Raw genomic sequence first — 20,372 nt, forward strand, 5'->3', positions numbered from 1 at the left:
AAATTAGAAGAACTTATTCTAGAAAAACATAAGAAACATTAAAAATAATATTAAACTTCCCAGTTGAGAGACGTTTTTATAACCGACCAAATGGAAAATTTCCAACATGTCTCTACATTTCATAGTTAGGACAATGTATTAATACCACGTTTAGATTGATGCCCAATTTCTTATGAATGACAGGTGATAACGATTCCGATTTTTCAATTGTTGCGTTAGAACATCACATGCTCAAGACAGTAACAGGAAGTTATTCATCATACTCTGCGAATAGATAACAGAATTTTTTTCTTTTCTTGTTCAGATCGGAATTTGTAAAATAGTAGTTTTCAAATAGTCTTTTCGCATTTTAGTTTTACGTTTTATTAATACTGTATTCAGTAAGATTTAATCAATAAATCGAAGAAAAACATTGAAAAAAATTTTTAATTAATCATCACCTTTATATATTTTCATAAACAATATAAAAACAAGTGAAACAAACAATTGACTGAGTTATTTATTGAAATACCATGTAAAGACCCTTGGCTTTTGAAATATAATCCAAAATTGGACACGAAGAGCGATTTTCTCAGAAACTATGCATTCAATCGATACATAAACCCGATTTTTGTATTTTTTGGGTCAAAATTACCTTATCTACAGAGTTTTATCGAAATCGGAAACAAAACTTTTTTCCCGAAAAATCAAAACCCAGTTGACCTTGCTCATACTCGACTTCACTCTTTAGGTGATTTTATGAACACCTATACCAAAATTTTGTTCGTAGAGTCACTATTCTTAGGCGTTACAAAATTGGGACTAAACTTAGTGTACCTTGATATACATTTCATATATACATGGTATAAACAACCTAAGTAGCAGCCTTAATTACATAATAAAAAAAAATACTCTTCTTATTTTCTTTCCGTCTCTTAAAGCAACATTAAATAACATTTATCTTAAACATTATAAGAATGTTTTCAAATAGTGGAGTTATTAATCATTATAATGCGTGCTGGAATGTTTTTTTTTTTTGTGTTGATATTTTTTACTCGCTGTGTACATACTAGAAGAAAAAAAAAACTAAACACGAAAAAAAGTAATAATTTTGCATAAAATGAAAAGAGAAAATTAGCATAGATATTAATTTTTTATATTAAGTAGCATATAACTTATAAGTTGAAGAATTTTTTATTTTTTGTTTTGTTTCTTAACTGTGATTATCATATTTTAAAATTGGTGCAAAAATTGCTCACACATAACGTAATTCTTTAAGAAACAAAAGAAGATAACAACTAATAAAACTAATTGCTTAAATACTGTGCTTATGAAGTTTGAATGGTATATAATTATTAAGGTTTTTAAATAAAACAAGTTGATGAAGTAGAATCACCAAAAACCACGGGTGTTCGATTATTGGGATTGTATGGAAAGTTAATTTTAAAGAAAATGAAGCATCGCCAAAACAGCATTAGAATGTAGGTATTTAAGTGAGACTGCAGGTCCGATACTAGGGAGTGGCAAAGGAGGCACCCGCCACCGGCGCAACAGAAATAGAGGCGCAAAACATTAAGAATGTTTTATACGTACAACAAAAAGTTAGTAATGAATCGTGTAAAAGACGCTTATTAGTTTACAATATTACAAATATCATAATTTGGTTGAGGGAGCAAAATTAAATTTTTTGAATTCTAAATACGATTTTTAACACAGGCAAATTTGATCCGATCTTATTGGAATTTTTTTTGAAACCCACTAATTTTGTATCATTCTTTTCAGCTGTGATCTCAACTTTTCTTTAACTATCACTTATGTTCTTAATTCCGAGACCAGGACTCCACATTCTTAATCCAATTAGAGCTAGGTTAATTTTGATCACATTTTTGAAAAGTATGACCCATATTTAGTAGGATTACATACTTGATTTATCAAAATTGGATAAAATTTGGATGTAATAGAGCAAAATTAAATTTTTTGGATTCTGATGACGTCATAAAGTTAAAAAGTTCGATTGGGATCCAAAGTGAAAATCCAAAAGCCCTATTACATCCACACATTACTAATCTAATCTCGAAACAATTTACTAATCTAACCTCGAAAAAAAAATGTACAATTTATTTATATCACATATAATTATGTACAAATTAAAATAACGAAAATTGCGTGTTTCTTAAAGATTTTCATTTTTTCTATTATGGGTACGTACTACCTACGTATGAAATAATTTATTAATGCTTCTTAACAAACATGACCATTAATTATATCTGTAGCATGATCCATAAAATAAATGTTACTAAAAATTTAATTCCATGCAATAAAGTATATAAGTGAGAAATCTGAGATAAAACATTATAACCGTTCCTTTTTTTTTAGAAAACATATAATAAAAATGATCTTTAATTTCTATGGAAAAGTTATCAAGGGCGGTCGTACTTTTTACTTTATGCCATAGTTTTCGTTTGACGAAGAATTTAGGAAACCCGAAAGCATTACTGAAAGTGAATGGATGAAAAGAGTATTTTTCTGTATATCCCAACGTATTATTACGAAAACAAGCGGTAGAGATATGGCTTTTGCATTGCCACGTTTCGAGAAAAAAACTATAACGTCCCTGATTGTTTCATTTTCCTAAATTTATATGCTAATAATCGCAAAACTTGACTTTCCAAACTTTTAATAGCAAGAAAAGTCTACACTACCGACCTAGACGGAGATCTCACCTAGACAATCTTCCCCTATACTATGAAATTGTAAGGTAGATGGGGGTTAAATAAACTGTTTAAAAGTTTAAATCGTTTCATTAATATGTAAAGTTTTTGGTTGAAGTAAGGTATATCAAATATAATTGTACCTTTAAATGTGTTTGCACAACTTGGTAATATTTTGTTACATAAATATATGATTTATTTGAAATTACCATATAATTGTATCAAAACTTAACAATTTATACAAATACTTCAAATGTTTGAATATATACAACATGAATTAAGGTCATCGCATTATAACAGAAAAATTTATGACAAAAAGAGGGTGGGGATAAGGGAATCGAAGGCTGTAACGCGGGAATTTTTGTTTTTATTGTTGAAATTTCTTAGCAAACCTGGCGGATAACATCTAATACAAAAATAGTTTTTTTTTATTCTTCTAAGCTCTACCAATCGAAAAACTGAAATTTTTATGCATGCTAAAATAAAATTGACACTAAAACATCATTTTCTTTCTTTTCAGAATCAATTTCATTACCAAAATGTCATCTTTTATCTGCAACTAATAGTCTCAAGCTCAAGAAATTAACTCAACATCATCGTTCATGTCAATAAAAACGACAATTTCTGCACAACAATTCAAAAAACAAAAATGACAACATTTTCAAATTTAACAAAAAAACACTACCATATTTCATCAGCATGGTGGTGGTGGTTAATATCATTGTTACAATCACCAAGCAACAATAGGACGACAACAATTCCACGTAATCGTAATAGTGAGCGTGATCAGCGTGAACGTTATAGTAGTTACAATAATCAATATAGTACTAATAACAATATGATCTCATTAATAATATTAATAATGTCATTCATAATATTGACATTATTTGAACATGTGAATATTGTGGCAACAGCACCCGCATGTCGGATTAGTGAATTCCCATGTAGGAATAATCGTTGTGTACGATTAGATAGATATTGTGATGGTATTGATGATTGTGGTGATATGTCTGATGAGCCACGATATTGTACAGGTATGTATGTGTTGTTATATGCATTTTAATTTTGTTATTATACAGGCTGAACCAATAATCGTTATTCGAAATTATCTTATTACCCGACTGCACAATACAAATGATGGTAATATATTTAACAGTCTTTATTTGTTTATTAAATGTATGGATGCTTCTTTCTTTACGGCACGCTATTACAGGACAATGGTTGGGCGGCAGACATGCTGAACGCCTGGGCCTGCAGTGTATCACGACTACTGCAGGAACTGTCACAGTGGTGAGGAGGAGGAGACAATGTCTCATCTTCTCTGTCACTACCCAGCTCTTGCCATGAAAAGATGGACTTACTTGAGCGAGCCTCTCTTTGACGACCTCTCCAACCTAAAGTCCATCGACGTCAAAGCACTTCTGCTGTTCTTAAACAGCTCCAAATGGTTCATTGATTAGTGACCGGGTATGGGCCAACCCTTTTCGATATCACAACGGACTCCCAGGTGTAATTGTGTCCCACTCCAAGACAGCCACTCTAACCTAAGCTAACCTAACTTACGGCGCTCTAGAGACCAAGTATTTTAATCGAAAATATTTTGATGTAATACCTAATTAGAAAATTTAAGAAAACTTTTCGACATTGAAAACAGTACCCCAGCAATAATTAATTTATTTCCTTCCACTGGAAGCAAAAATAGAAGGAAAGAATTCTACATATTTTTTTTTTTTCAGCTTATATCAAAGTTATCAGGCAAACATATAAAGTTTATAATATGATTTTCATTCTCTTTTCTCAACCCATTTCATTCCTATATACAACAATTTTATTATTCAAAATGTTTAAACAATGAAAATAATGCCCTTATGTACACGTAGAAAGGCCTCTGCATAGATATATATATATATATATATATATATATATATATATATATATATAATAATAATAATATATAGATATACATTGTGTTCGCTTATATAATTAAAGAAGGAATAAATGATAAAGGCCTTGTTTATACTTGAAATAGGATGAAAAATAACATGAATATGTGATACACACGCGATCAAAAAATTTTAATATGCTTCGAACCGGATCCGTTTATACTTCGCTTTGACCTACTTCGTTAAAAGTTAAGCTCTTTTTGTACGCGAATCAAAAAAAAAAAAACGAGGCACTCAAACGAGCTTCAGCTTCACATTCTCGTAATTACTCTTGCAATTCGGTAGCTATTGTAGCTTGTATAAAGTTCCAATTATTGATTATTTCCTATTATTGGAAGATAATAGAGTATTTAAACCTATACGAGAAATAATCTAAAAAAAAATATTATTGAGATAGCTTAGGCAAAAATCAGTAGGAAAATGTAAGTTTTAGTTCATAAACTAACAAATTTAGCCATAAACTAACAAGTAGTCGCCATGTTATTACGTCATACAGCTGTATAAACTAAAAAGTTGAAATTATAATTGGCAATATCAGTGCAATTTTTTACATAGTATACTGACGTCATAACCACAAAGCAATATGCTGTCCACTGCATTCAGCGTTTTTGATAAAAAGTCTAATCGATTGAATAAAAGTTATGCGCTTTTAGTTGTTTATTAGCACTATAGAGTCTAATTGAAACACTTTTTAAAAATGGGTGTAATACCGTATTGTACTAACTATACGCAAAGTTACTACGACAGTTGTCACTTCGATGACAGCCACACAGGGATACTGCACAGGAGGATACTCCACCAAAGTGGGGTAGGAGCAATAGTAATAAGGAATAAGAGTAATTCTTCTTTCTTTTCACATTGGTTCACTTTTTTCCCCTCTTCATTATACTACGTTGGTACACATAGAGTATAGACTTTCTAAATATGTTATGACATTAAGGGATTCACATAGGTCAACTATGTTGTATGTTTTACTCTACATACATAGAGCATCCATGCAAATTACCCTATTATCAAATAATTTATGATAATAATTAAATATTTTAGTGTTGCTAGTATAATTTATTATGTATTATGTCTTTAATTAGCAGTGTGCCGTGTTTTTTTTATCCCTTTTCTTGTCAATTATTTTTGTGACAATGACACAAAAGTTCATGACACACACACAAAAAAAGCATATTCTAATTTTTGATAAAGGTATATAAAACCACAAAACAGTTTGACTTGCTGCTCAATTTAAAAACAGGATGATATTAGTTTTTTCTAAGAGAAAGATATTGTTTTTAACTCGAGAATCGAAACAAAAATAGGTATGGAAATTGTATTATCCGACGAACGAATATTTCATGTCTGTGGATAGCCTTTCAGATGTTTCACTGTAGATCAAAAGATAATTAAGTAGATCAAAAAGCGTGGCGGAAATTCGTACGAAATAAATTCCTCTTTTAATTCCGAGCACCTCCACTTTTCGACAAATATTTTGTTATTGTGTTGTGACAGATTCTGTTAGAAAAATGACAATAGAACGCTTTACATGGGATAAACTATTGCTAAAAAGACAGACAAAAATTGTGGACGTGAGGTCCGTAATGCCTTACTATGTATTGCTAAATTTTTGGCGTACAATAACTCCCGAACGATTTCTAGTAACGACATTTCGTCTGAATTGGGCTCAAAGTTTCGAATTTCTCGGTTTCTATTCTAAAACACCAAAATTGATTCTCGTCAGTTAAAAGAATAAAAAAGAAATACTTATTACAAGCAAAGCTTTAAATTTTACTTCATTTTGTCAATACTATGTACTTAGTTATAAAGTTATTGATTAAGCTTTTACAGGTATTATTTACCACGGCCTATTATTATACGTTATGTTTGACTTATAGAAGTATTTCATGAAATATCCTCTTTTGTACCACAAAAAAATTAATTTAAGTAATAATTTATTGAAAAAAAGAGGTAAGACAATTTTTTTTATAAAATTAATGAAGCTTTTTTCTAGCCTCTAGTCGAGTTTAAACGGTCAGTTTTCGTAAAACCGTTGTTTGTCAGGAGGACCAATCAGGTTCTTTTACAAAATGAGTTCAAAAATATGAAAATAATCTCTCTCTTTTGAAATATCCAAAACAGTTTTAAGAATAAAATACACTCTGTGGGAAAAAACAACTTTTTTTATTTTAAGCTTTAGCTCTAATGATTATTAAAAGACCCGAATATTTTAATTTTTTTGAACGTAAATGTTGTCAGTCAGTAAATAATCATAAATTTTCGATTAATTTTTTACTAACAAAAACATTTACTAAAACATTTTTTTATGATTTTTCAATTTTCATTGTAAATCGAATAATAACAACAAAACCTGTTCCATTTTTTCTAAATTGGAAAAACAGGATACTATTTCATAATATTGCACAGTAAACGGATAATTTATTTTACATAAATACTTTCGGATTTGAGTTCATTTAAAATAAAATAAACGGTATTTTTTCATAATGAAGTTAACAACAAAAAACTCTTTTTTTTATTGTATTTTAATGGTTACAAAAAATTGAAAAGTCTTTTAGCATTTTACTTTTATTAGCTTTTGTCAAAAACATTTAAACCTTTTTTTTTCATGAAAAATAACAGATATATTATGCTGTGACAATTTGTATAGAAAATTTGATGAAAATTTACTGTATTTTATGTAAAAATATATTATTTTAATGAAAAATTGAGTGTTGGTATTCTTTTGTACAGGGTGTAAGAAAAGCATTTGCAACTTGAATATAAAAATTCCAGAATATTGTTTTCTAAAATTTCATGACCTGACAGATTAATAAATTGAAGTTAATAAACAGAATAGAAACAAAAACAGAAATATTAATCACGGGTAATTCCATCCTCGAACTCTAAATTTAAGCTTTATGCGAATATATTGTCAAAAAAAATACTGGTACAATTATTCGGAACGGAAAAGTTTTAAAAACATTTCTATGAAATATATCCAATAACGACCCAAGAAATTCTCATTGAATGGGTTGAAGACTATGAAGTATGATTTTGCAAGTTGCTTCATGAAAAAATGCAATTAAGTTTAGTTTGTTTATCGAAAATTATGAAAGTCGCGAAATAAACTTTCAAAAAAAGTTATCGAGAACTCCCGTATTATTTTTGAACTTTCTGTGTTTAGATTCTTAAAAAGCAAAACAAAATCGATACCAAATTAACAAAAATAATACTTTAAATAAACTGTTTAGGCTAAAATTCATTTTTTTAAGTGCTTTCAACTCAGATAATAATAATTTTATCAGAGAAATCGTTATCAATTTTGTATGTCAACAGAAACATTAAGTACATGGTTTATATTTAAGTTCAATCGATATAGTAAAGGAGCTTGATGTCATCAACAAAAAAAATAACTTGAAATAAAATTTTGAAATATAATTACAATTACCAAATTTTTTGTGGATATCACTATGTCACTATCGGTATGAACGCCATACTGATGATAATTGAGAGAATAGTAACATTAGCAATAGTTATGACCGACGAGTCAATGCAGTATGGGAGTCAGGCCCATACGGGTTGACGATATCCCAATACTTCTGATGAATAGCCCTATTCAATACTTCAATATTACTAATGCTAACGTATAGATACTATAATGTCTGTCTCTTTACAATACCAGCATTATAGTAAACGCTATACATTTCATACCGTGATACTTTTATTTGTTTTTCATTCCTGGTCATGGACTCTCGGACTATTTTATATAATAAGTATTTACTTAAAATCATCAATAACCATTATTGACAAGAATAATGATTATAAAATAATACAAAACAAACAAATTATATACATTAACGAGACAGAAAACCGTTGAAAAATCATCAATACACATTTAAAAAGAAAACATTGAGACTTGATCGGATCGCCTAAATAAATTCAAAAATATTCTAAATAAGGCATTGAATTAGAAAGCATTTTGTTTGTTTTTCATAATTGCTTTTTTTTTAACTTCCGGCTGTGAACAAAAGCCCCTCTTACAAGTGTATATCTATGAAATATCTTCAAAAGTATCTGCGAATGGCGAAATTTGTATAGAATCAGTAAATTTCCTGATTACAAAAAGACATCGAACAGATGTTTGGGAATATTCGATGAAATGATTATATACAGTTATATTATTTTATTTAAACAATTCAACTGAATAAAATAACAATAAATTTTATTTTTAATAACAACATTAACCATAATTGTATCGATTCAACACTGTTTTATTGACATGGAAATTTTGAAACATTACCACCACAAAATTAATTATAAACAATGTTTTATATATATTAAAATAACTGTTAAAAAAGATATATATTACATTTTTGTTTTCATTTGGGGAATGGATTTCAAATTCAAAAAAAACATTTGAACTTTTGTATAAGCTAAATGATGTATTTATCAAAAATCACCCCTTTGAAAAAATGGAGAAAAACGCAAAAAAAAATTCTATTTTGGAATTTGATGAAACTTGGTGGATGGGGGTAATTTTGATGCAAAAAGTATAAAAATCAGGTTAATTTAATGATTGGATACAGAGTTTCTGAGATATCGCAATATTTGGGTCGATTTTAGTGCGTATCTCTTAATCTATTCGACAGGTCATCAAATGCACTCGATTTTAATTACCCTATATATTGAGTTTTATCGAAATTGAAGATCGTAGTTCTATTTTAACCGGTTGTAGCATGGTAACAGGACTTTACCAATGACATTCTACATACAAAATTAATATTTATATAACATAATTCGTAAATTTTCACAAAATTTGTAAATTACACAATACCCAAACATGTATACAAATTACAACATATAATATGTTTGAAATCGATGATTTATTATCCAAATTTTATATGTACATGATAATATAATTCTCTATTTAAAACATTCCAAAATTGATTTCAAACATTAACAGAGATAAAATTATTATGTATAACCGAAAATTTTTGATCTGAATATAAAATTACTACAAATAATTGTACAAAATACTGTTCAATAACATTTAAATTTGTATATTATTTACCTATATCGATTCCAGAGCCGAATTTAGAAGTTTTCTATTTTATTAAATATCTAAAATTTTTTTTAAATTTTTAAAAATAGAAACAATTCTTGTTACTCCATCATCTTATGATTTCATCTCAAAATCTAACGGAATAAGCTGAATTTTTATACAACCCTTTATTTTGATAGTACAAATACTGTCTCAAAAGTCACATATTGTCACGCGTGCTCTGGTCACACGTGCGCGTCGTTTGATATTCAGGGTCAATGGTCTCGAAAATAAGTTTTTGTGTGAATATCTCGATTCTTCTGCCACATTCTTGACGCCTTGAGAGCAATACCTTCTGCGCCCTCTATTTCAAAAACAGTTCAACATACAAAAAAAGTTTCAGGCAAAATTTGCAGAAAATTTTATCCTCTACAACTTTTATAATAAATATTAATACGATGGAAGACAAAAGAAACGAGATATCCAGAAAAAACTTTTCGAGGCCTTTGACCTTGAACCATATGTGACTTTTGAGACAACATTTGTACTATCAAAATAAAGGTTTGTACAAAAATTCAGCTTATTCCATTAGATTCCGAGGTTGATCACTTATTTTAAGTATATATTTTTTGACACCATGAAAGTAATTTGCAAATAATTGTTACAATACCGCAATGCCAGTGTTTCGGAAAATAAAAAATGTCTCCTAGAATTCATTAATAAATAAAAACTTCCGAGTGTGGGAAGTCATATTAGAACCTACGGAAGGCTACATGGAGGGAAGGTGGAGTTCCAAAGAGGCTGGATTTGAGTCACGTAGTTTATGGACACTTCCTTATTAACTTGGTTAATTTAGCCCGTTAGTATCTGTATTTTACCAATCATGTCCATTAGCATACTTCATATTTTTCAAGCTCATCTCTCCATCTGACGGTTGTCAACCCTTCGTTTCGGGGAGGGGGCAAATTTTGTCAGACAATAATCTAAGAGTTTTCTGCAGGCTGTAAAACACACCCATGTGGCTCAATGGCCGTACGGCTTGCCTATTATTCCAGACATGACCATGGTGCTTTCCATTTTTAACTACTGATATCACATTTTTTATTTTGGTTATGGATCTAATCACCGAACATCTCTGCGTCAAACAAGTTTTTCTTTGACAGTGCCAGTGTATAGGCCCGATAATTTTCCTCATGAGCCAGGAAGGAATGTTACACTTCTTTATCACTATGGGTAGTACTTCAGTGATAAAAGGTGGGTAATGGGTGGTACTTCAGTGATAGGTTATAGAAGAATGTATTTTAAAAACACTCTTTATAATTTTTTTGCATTTCTAAAAACGTTCTTTAATTATAATATTAAATAACGATTAAAATAACATTTTCTTTAAAGAATTAGAAAATTGTTATTTTTTCACATTAAACTTTTTTTTTTCTTTTGCAATAATTATAATTGAATCCATATGATGTCATTATTTAGTCATTAATTACAAACAGTATGACATTAATTATAAATTAATTATTTACAAGTTCATGGATAATCTACCCATTGATTAATAATATAGCGCGATATTTTATGTATGTAGATATGTATGCTTCATTAAAATATTTCATGAATTTTAGTAATTAAAACTATTAGGTTGGGAGTTAATGGTTGGCATCGCAAAGCAAAAATCTTAATTTTATAAAATTCAAGTTAAATTGATCTTACGAATTTCAAAAAGTATATCCTTGGGAAATTGACACATGAACGTCAAAACAGTCTATTCGCACCGTTCGTTACTTTTTTTTTAAGGCGTTCCATGGTAACGATACCACTACTTTAATTATAGAATTGTATGGATGCATATATAATTGTATGGATTGCATTTATCACTTACATTGAAAATTTAATATTATTGTATCCCAATTTAAATAAATAAGTATGATAATTTACATTTGAAAAATAATATTTGTGCAATTTGATTTCTTATTTTCACAATATTTAATGCATTAAGTTTAATTAATTAGTGTTTTTCAATAATTTTAATTTGACATTTTTTATAACATTAACATGTAAAGAACTGCAAATTAGTCATAACAGCCTCTTTTAACGCAAAAGTTTTTCACTGGAAGCGATGGCATCGATTTTATTGTCCCTACCATGACTACGCACACAACGAATAAAAAACCATCTTTAGTTCACAAAAACATTTGAAATAAATATAAAAATCTAGATTTTATAATAAAAATATTTATGCTATGGAGTTTTACGACCCTGCGCAGAATATCAAAAGAGTAAATAACAAGAATTTCATATAATTCAACTTTATTTTTTGAAATAAAAAGTTAGTACTTAATCATTTCAATTTCCTTTTGATTTAACAATGATGGTCGCAAAAATCAAAAGACGTTATCGTCTTTGATATTAGTTGACCTGTTAAACACAATCCATTTAACAATATAAAATATATCAAATTCAAACTGCTTGACCTATTTGTTTTATTTGCTACCAGGGGCGTACTGATGGAGGGGGAGGTGGAAAATCCGAAAAGCTTCCCTCCCCCCTTTGACGTGGACTTGCAATAGATTTTGTTCGATAAGTATGTGTCTACATTAAAATTTGCTCCCCTCTGGGCCAATATTTCCTACTTCCCCCCCCCCTTGGACGAAAATCTGGCTTAGCACATGTTTGCCAATGTATTCCTTTACTAGCATTAACTCTTAAACTATCTATACAACAAATATAATTTTAATAAGCACACCCGCGTGCATTTCTCTTTAACTAATATAAGCAAATTCTGTCACGTTACGTATAAATTCCATGTATAATCGTCGCGTCGAGAAAGAAGAAAATTGTTGATTTAAGGTAGTACGAGCGCCAAGGCAAGTTTAGACTTGTGATTGAAATTATTTGTACTTTATTTTCAACTTTGAAGATGAATTTTCTTATAACTTCATGAATGTAGACGAAAAATAAGAATAAAATTTTTCATTATCTGCCTTGATTTTCGAAAAAACCGATATTTATAAAATATCTCCAGATTTCGAAAAATTTTACTCTTACTTTTCTTCTTATACTGTGAAGTTATAACAAAATTCACCATCTGAGTAATATTATCTATTAATACTCAAAACATTCTCTAACTTTTGTTTACTCAACACTTGCTGTATAAATATCTTAAATTACAATAATATAATTCAACAAAGCCAATGTCTGAAGTATTTTACGATATTTTATATTCATATCGGGTGTCAAAAAAATATCATTATCCTAGTAGTCTTGATATTATGCAATAAGGGATAATCCTGATGACAAATTGGCCATATTAACCATAAGAATGTAAAACTAGACTTGATACTAGAACAAAATTTGAAAGTGAAATTTAAATTGATTAAAAAACGAAGAAGGTTTAAGCAATGCTCATCTCTTTTTAGCAAAACAAAGTTTTGTATATAATCTTTATGACGATACTCACGTATGATGACGTGACTGATGGGTACCTTTCTCTTTGTTTAACTAAGAATTTTAAACGATCATATCTTGCATACTAGTAAATATTTTCCAAAACCAAAAGCCTTTTCCAAGATGAGCCGATTTGCAAGACCATCGCCAATTTTTATTTTTTTCGGATACGGAACACTAATTTCCCTTGAAACATAGCTAAGAGCACTCTCCATTAAATTACCTTTCAAACAAAACCAAAAAAAATCAAAATCGATTCATCCTTTTAGGCGCTACGATACCACAGACAGACAAACACACAGATAGACACACACACACACATGGCGGTCAAACTTATAACTACTACTACGACTAATTTTAAAACCTTGAAGTACTCCGAACAAAGTTTTATATTGGGTGAATAAATCATAGAAATAATTATTTTTTACTTTTTAGTATAATAAATTATTGTCCTTTATTATACCATGTATATATGAAATATACATAGTATATTAAGTTTAGTCCAAAGTTTGTAACGCCTAAAAATATTCATGCAACGAAAAAAATTTTGGTATAGGTGTTCATAGAATTATCTAATTAGTCCATTTCCGGTTGTCCGTCCGTCCGTCCGTCTGTGGACACGATAACTCAAAAACGAAAAGAGATATCAAGATGAAATTTTTATAGCGTACTCAGGACCTATAACTGAGGTCAAGTTCGTAAATGAGCAATATGGGTCAATTGGGTCTTGGGTCCGTAGGACTCATCTTGTAAACCGTTAGAGATAGAGCAAAAGTTTAAAAAAAGTAAAAAATATTCTTTATAAAAAAATAAACAACTTTTGTTTGAAACATTTTTTTGTAAACATCACGGTTTACCCACGAGGGCGCTTATTAGGTGTAAATTTTATAGTATACATTAATATGGGAATATCAGTGTGTGTGTGTAGTTATTTAAAAGTGGATATCTTTTTTTATTACGTGACGTCAAAAAACAAACGATTGCTTCATCAACACTGTCTATACATGGTATTTCAATAATTAACTCAGTCAATTGTTTGTTTTCACTTGTTTTTATTTAAATTTTGTTAAGAATTTTGAATCAACTTGTTTCGGTGGCACACGGTACAAATACCAATAAAATAAAATAAATTTTAATAGCATAGATAGGATACCAATATATGACATTATGTATTAGAAGGTTATTATTATCATTTTCAAAAGATTAGAAGCATCAGGAGAGTTTTGTTCGAGCAGATAGATAAGTACTCTCTCTATATTATAGTTACTGTCTGCATTGTCTATACGACATACGTAGCTGTATAGAATTGAACAGATTTTGAAACTATAACTTTGTGGTATTCAATAGGAAGGTATTTCTGTTATGTAAAAGGTTTTCAATTAAGAATGAGAACGAGAAATTTAAAACCAAAAATTGAACTACTTGTGTATGAGATGTCATAAAACTTTTTTTTATGAGTATAGCATTTTATGGCAATGATATACATAGAGATAATACCATAGAGCTGTTTTGACCACTGATGAGCAATGATTACTCTTTAGATTAACTCAGCTTTGCATACATACAATACACCATCCATCTCACTTCGGAACATACCTCTTTTGCTAAAAGTCACTCTGATCACAATAAAGTCAAAGTCTGTCCAGCACTGCAGGTATAGACGTAGGAGGTAAATTAAGACAGAAATTGTGGACGTATAAGAGAAACGAAGGTAGATACACGCGTCATCTTTATCTGTCTCTCTACATCTATACGTTCCTACTTTATCTGTCTCTCTCTTTCTACTGCGATCAACCTTTTTTTGAGCTGACTATTTTTGAGCTTCATGGTATTATCTCTGTGGTGATATATGATACCATTTAAGTGTAACTCTTAGTTTTCATGACAGACGGGTGTACAAAATTACCAAACGATGAAAATAGTAGACGGTAAGCAGTCCCAACTTAATACTTATTTTGATAAATTAAAAAGCAAAGCTGCCATTGGCATTTGGCTGACAATCGTAGGTATATCACACAACTATCACAAAAATTATAATCTCTTAGAACTTAATGAAAAGTTATAGCACTCTTAATGGAAAACCATTTATGTATGTTGTGTAAGATTAGAGAAATGATCATTATCTCAAATTCAATGGTTTCTTTTTATTAATATTATCGAATTATTGATAATCGTTATTAGATTTTGTAATTTGTGGTTTTGTTAAAATCGGTAGCTATAAAACAAGAATTGTTGCTACGACGAAGAAGTGTTTTACTCACCTGTCTTGTTATTAAAATATAACACGATTATAGTGTAATCGTAGTGGAATTTCTAGGCCTTAAATTATTATTTCAACTTTTTTTTACTCATTACCAGATCAGGATCATTTTTTTCAACCTCTTTGGTCACTATCGAACCTACTCATCTTTTTTATAAATGATAAGTCAATACTTCACTTTAGTTGTTTTATCTTAAGTTCCTCCATTTCGGTCAAGCCGAAAGTTGCATCTCATTGTAGCAATGGGCCAACCCATTGCTCGATAAAACAAATAGCTTTCATCCTGATCATTTCATTTTATCAGACAAGTTTCTTACCCAAAAATGACCTTTGAAAGTTCTTTGGTTCGAAAAGTGTCGATTTCAAGTATTTGAAGATAGAGAGACGCTTCAAATTACTTTTTTTACGAAATTAATATTAATTGGATTACGGGAATATTCGAGACAGAAGTGAAGTTCCTTTTGTTCCTTCTATCTCTTACCATCATTATCATCAGAAATAAACATCAGAATTTATTCAGTTTTCGAAAAAATGTCCTATTTGAAAGTTGTTTTCTAGCATTTACCAACTACGAAAATGAACTACCTATGAAAAGAGCCGAAAGCTCAATTCACTGCTATCCAACATCTTTACAAAGATAATTTTTATGTTCGGAAAATATTTTTATTAGAAATGAAAAAGGATATAGTTGGTAAATAAACCGGGTATAAAAAGTGAAAATTATGAGAGAATTTTTACGAAGCTTGTCAACCCTACAATAGAATCAACAACAGTTTAATTAGGTAGTTTTTTACTCTGATAAAATAAACATGGTTTTAAAACCTAACCGCACACAATACTTTTTTATCCTTGTTTTGCCAATTGTAATCATCAACACGATATACAATTAAAATATATATATATATTTATTCCTCTATTAAAATTCTGCAAGTTGGAATGTTTAGATTTGAAAATACACAATTGTTTGATTCTTCCTTTTACTCCCGTATTTCGTTCGTTTTTGTAGCCTGAGGGAGAGTTTGTATTGTTTATTGTGTTCCACAATGTGGTAATTGTGGTTTGTTATTTGTTACCCAACTCTATATCGGATCAAACCATGAAGAAATGAATATATATAGAGTCTAGGGGTTTGCATTTAATAATAAAGGGTAGGTACATTTAGTCTCTAGAAAAGGATTTATCAATCCTTCCTGTCGTATCAAATAACCATTTACCTGCCACTAATCATGAATGAGTAGATTTCAAGACGGCAAAATTTTGAATATTTCTTTTCTTATTCAAATTAGGCAGGGATGAAATGCGCCTGAGACCTGAGAGCGGCTAAATTAACTCAGTTATACTAGAGCATATTCACGCATTAAATTATTATAACCAGACAGTTTTGCCGTTGCAAACACTTACCCAGCGAACTAAACTCTCATGACATTCTCTGCAATAGTTACGGTTTTCGATTTTCCATATCGAAAAGCTCACTCCAACTATACAGGGTGACCCAGAAGTAACGGGCGCCTTTGTTAAAATAGATAGTCAATCAGAAGCGGACTACAGAAACAAAAAAGTAGGGGGAGGTAAAATAGTCGGAAACGAGGGGAGTGGGATGCGACAGCTTCAACGTTACTCTGACGTATGTGAATGTGTAGAAAGGGTCGGATGTAAGTGCATCGGATTAAAAAAATGGAAATCTTCGTCTTAGAATTTTATTTTCTACCTGATGCAATCAGGGGGTCTGTCCCGAGACATCCTCTATAATTGTGGTTGTTCAAAAGCTTACGTCTAAAAGATTTTCCTTGTCTTTTTTGAATCATGCTATTCTATGTCTATGTATTACTTCTATATTCAGGCCTAAGTGTTATTACTATTTTTCAATCCTCACTGTATCACCATTGATCTACTTTATTACCGTTTCCGACTGCATTCCTACGGCAAAATATCTTACTCCTTCGAATCACTAAAATCGCTTTTCTGCAACTTATAACCATCTTTGAACTAGTAACTTTCGATATTATACCAATACCCGGATTGCTGTCTGGAATCTTTTACTTACTTCCATAGCTGCTGTCATCCTAATCCAAACTTGAAATCGCATAAAATTCATCCGGTTTATGAAGTCATTCTATATATTTTCATTTTCATACATAATTCATTAGGTCATTTGTTCTTCAACGTCATTTAATCTTTCTATCTCTTACTATTATTGTAATTGAGATGCATAATAATTATTGGAATATAAGACACTATGAAATGTCTGGATTACTTTGCGTAGAAAATTATTCATGTTCTGACTTTAAATACTGAATGATCAAAGAGCCAATGTTTCTGGCAAGATATTTTATAATTTTTCTGAAAGATAATTGCCTTATTTATTTGTTTAATGTTGTATTGATTTTTATTATTCTTTTGATTACAGTGTGTAACAGAACGTATTATGGTGATGTTGGTAAAACATATGAGCTAGAATTGGGAAAACCATTAGAAGGGCGTCTTCCATTTTTATGTCATCTAACATTCACCGCCAATGGTCATAATCATGGCGATATTGTACAGGTTAGTATTAATTTTATTAAATTTTCTATACAAAATATTTTTAAATAATTCCAAAATGGAGAAACGATCATTATATTTCCAAAGTCTGTAATTTTATTCAAAGGACTGAGAAAGTGAGTAGCTCCATTTGTGGATCTCATTCTAATTTTGTTTGTCCTGTTACGAAGGCTAACAACATTATATAACAATATATATATCTAGTCATTACTTTCCGATTTCTTGCCAAAAATAATGTCATTTAACCTACAAATGTTCATTACGTTGTAAATTTTCGTAAAATTAAAAGCTTAGCTATTTCGTTTAATTTCATCGTTAAAATAATATCATTATAATATTATTTCAATGACTGTAGGATTTCATTGTCTGTTATAATACAGTGTGTACCATTATAAGTAAGTGAATTGGCACTTATCAACGATGATGTTCTGTTTTTGTAATATAATTAACTTTCTGATACAAAGTACTTAGATGCGCCTCGTAATCGAACAATGAATCATATGATATTTTAACGTTTTGAGGAAATATCTGCAATTTTTTTTAGAAGAGAAGTATGTTCATGTCATTTTGCCCTTTAACGAATATGAAATTAATAATGTCATGGCTGCCAACCTCTTCGAAATCATAAATGAACCTACAATACTTTAAATCAATACATAAACTCATCGAAAACAGAGATCTGTAAATTTGAAAAACCTTTGTTGAAGTTCTGCTATTATAACTTAGACCATCCTGTATAAGTATATTTTATTTATAAAATAAAAATATATTCTTAACAGTATTATTATTGATTCTGTTGGGGTATTAACTCCCAAACAAAAAGAATGAAACAGTGGACTGATTTTGAAAATGTACTCACATGTGTTTCGATGTTATTTGCATACCCATAAGGTTTGGTCGGGAAAACAGGGTAGAAAAGTGGGAAATATCTCTAAGGACGATCAAACCTCGTTGCTGGATCTCGTCTCTTGAACGCTGCACATGATGTCACGTCGGTGATTTCAAAAGACACAATGTTTAAGTACGGAATTCAAATGTGTAAAGACTGGAATATAAAATTACACAATTATTTTATGTTGTGCACTTTTGAATGGATTAATATTCAAGTTACAATCCAAACACAAACGCTTTACCTCAATTGAATTAAAGTTGGAGAAAAGATGTTTTTCCAACGAAAATAAACAAATAAATCATGAAAATAAACTGGAAATTAACTTTAAAAAAATGGCGTCAACTACCAATCTTTTAGCTGTCAAAGGATAGAAATTTAGGGAGCGTTCAACTAGTTCATGCTGAACGGCCCAAACAGATTCAATTTTATTTTTTTTATTGCATAGTTGGTATTTTATAGTGATACGATTAAAAAGCTCCTTTTTAAAATATTTAGATAGAAATATTCATATTGTAACGGAAATGAGTGGTTATCTACTATAGGTAAAATTATACGATTAAATGGAGTTTCAAAGGTTTAACTTAATCAGAAACTCATTGATGTTATCTCTAAAACTCATATCCACGTCTTGTTTAGTTTAAATAGTGAACCAAATAATATAGTAATAACAATATTATCTGTTGTCTGATCTCTTCAACAATATAGTAGTTATCTTTCTATAAGTAACAAGCAGCATTATATGCTTTTAGACTTCAATGTGACTGCTAACAATGCAATGAAACAATCTATCTATATGTAACAATTGTTGTGCATTGTAAATATATTGTTGTTATTATATATATTATATTAATGGGGTGGCTGTTGTTCAATATTTGTGAATTTTCGGGGATTCTATAAATAGAATGAACAATGTATACTCACTGTCAAAAAAAATGCCACAGTTAAAACATTCTAAGCGTACTCATCATATGTTATGTTATAATAGTTACACTTAGAATGTTTTAAAACGAGCATTTTTTCTGACATTGAGTATATATAGAATGTTTTTCTTAAACTAGTCGAACTCAAATAAAATCAACCACATTTTCGTAAAATAAATATCCTACCTAAATATCAAGACATTTCATGATAAGATTAGAATAATTTGCAAATATCTCCAATATCGCTTCGAAATAAAAGCTTTTTTTTACATAATTTTAGATGATATCTCAAAAACTACTGACCTAATCGTTAAATGATCCAGATTTTTTTATTTTTTAGGCACAAAAATTCCCTATATACTACTTAGTTTCATTAAATTTCAAAATAAAATATGGGATATAATTTTCTCAATTTATTCAAAGGGAAAAATTTTCGTAAACAATTTGGATAGTAAAAACTATTTTTAAGGATAATTTTGATCCAAAAAATTCAAATATCAGATCTCTTTGGCCAAGTAGTTTCTAAAATATCAAATAAAATAGTTTGTGATGGGTAATGATTCCGAATAATTTTTTCTGTCAAAGTCTCAGAAAGTTATCGTGCAATCGCATAAGAAACCATATTTTCGAGTCTCTTGTTTACTTGAATAATGTAA

General features: G+C 29.7%; 1 protein-coding gene across 1 annotated transcript in view; it reads left to right on the plus strand.

Annotated features, from left to right (window-relative positions):
* The first annotated feature begins 2,176 nt into the window (after nt 1-2,176).
* The window catches only part of LOC123298870, a 28,860-nt gene continuing 10,664 nt past the window's right edge, over nt 2,177-20,372 (plus strand). Inside the window, exons 1-3 of the mRNA XM_044880966.1 lie at nt 2,177-2,180; nt 3,389-3,724; nt 17,771-17,907. Of these exons, the coding sequence (XP_044736901.1) occupies nt 2,177-2,180; nt 3,389-3,724; nt 17,771-17,907 (477 nt within the window). The remainder of the gene's footprint in view (nt 2,181-3,388; nt 3,725-17,770; nt 17,908-20,372) is intronic.

The sequence above is a fragment of the Chrysoperla carnea genome, chromosome 4 (assembly GCF_905475395.1).
Source record: "Chrysoperla carnea chromosome 4, inChrCarn1.1, whole genome shotgun sequence".
In the NCBI taxonomy this organism is placed as follows: Eukaryota; Metazoa; Arthropoda; class Insecta; order Neuroptera; family Chrysopidae; genus Chrysoperla; species Chrysoperla carnea.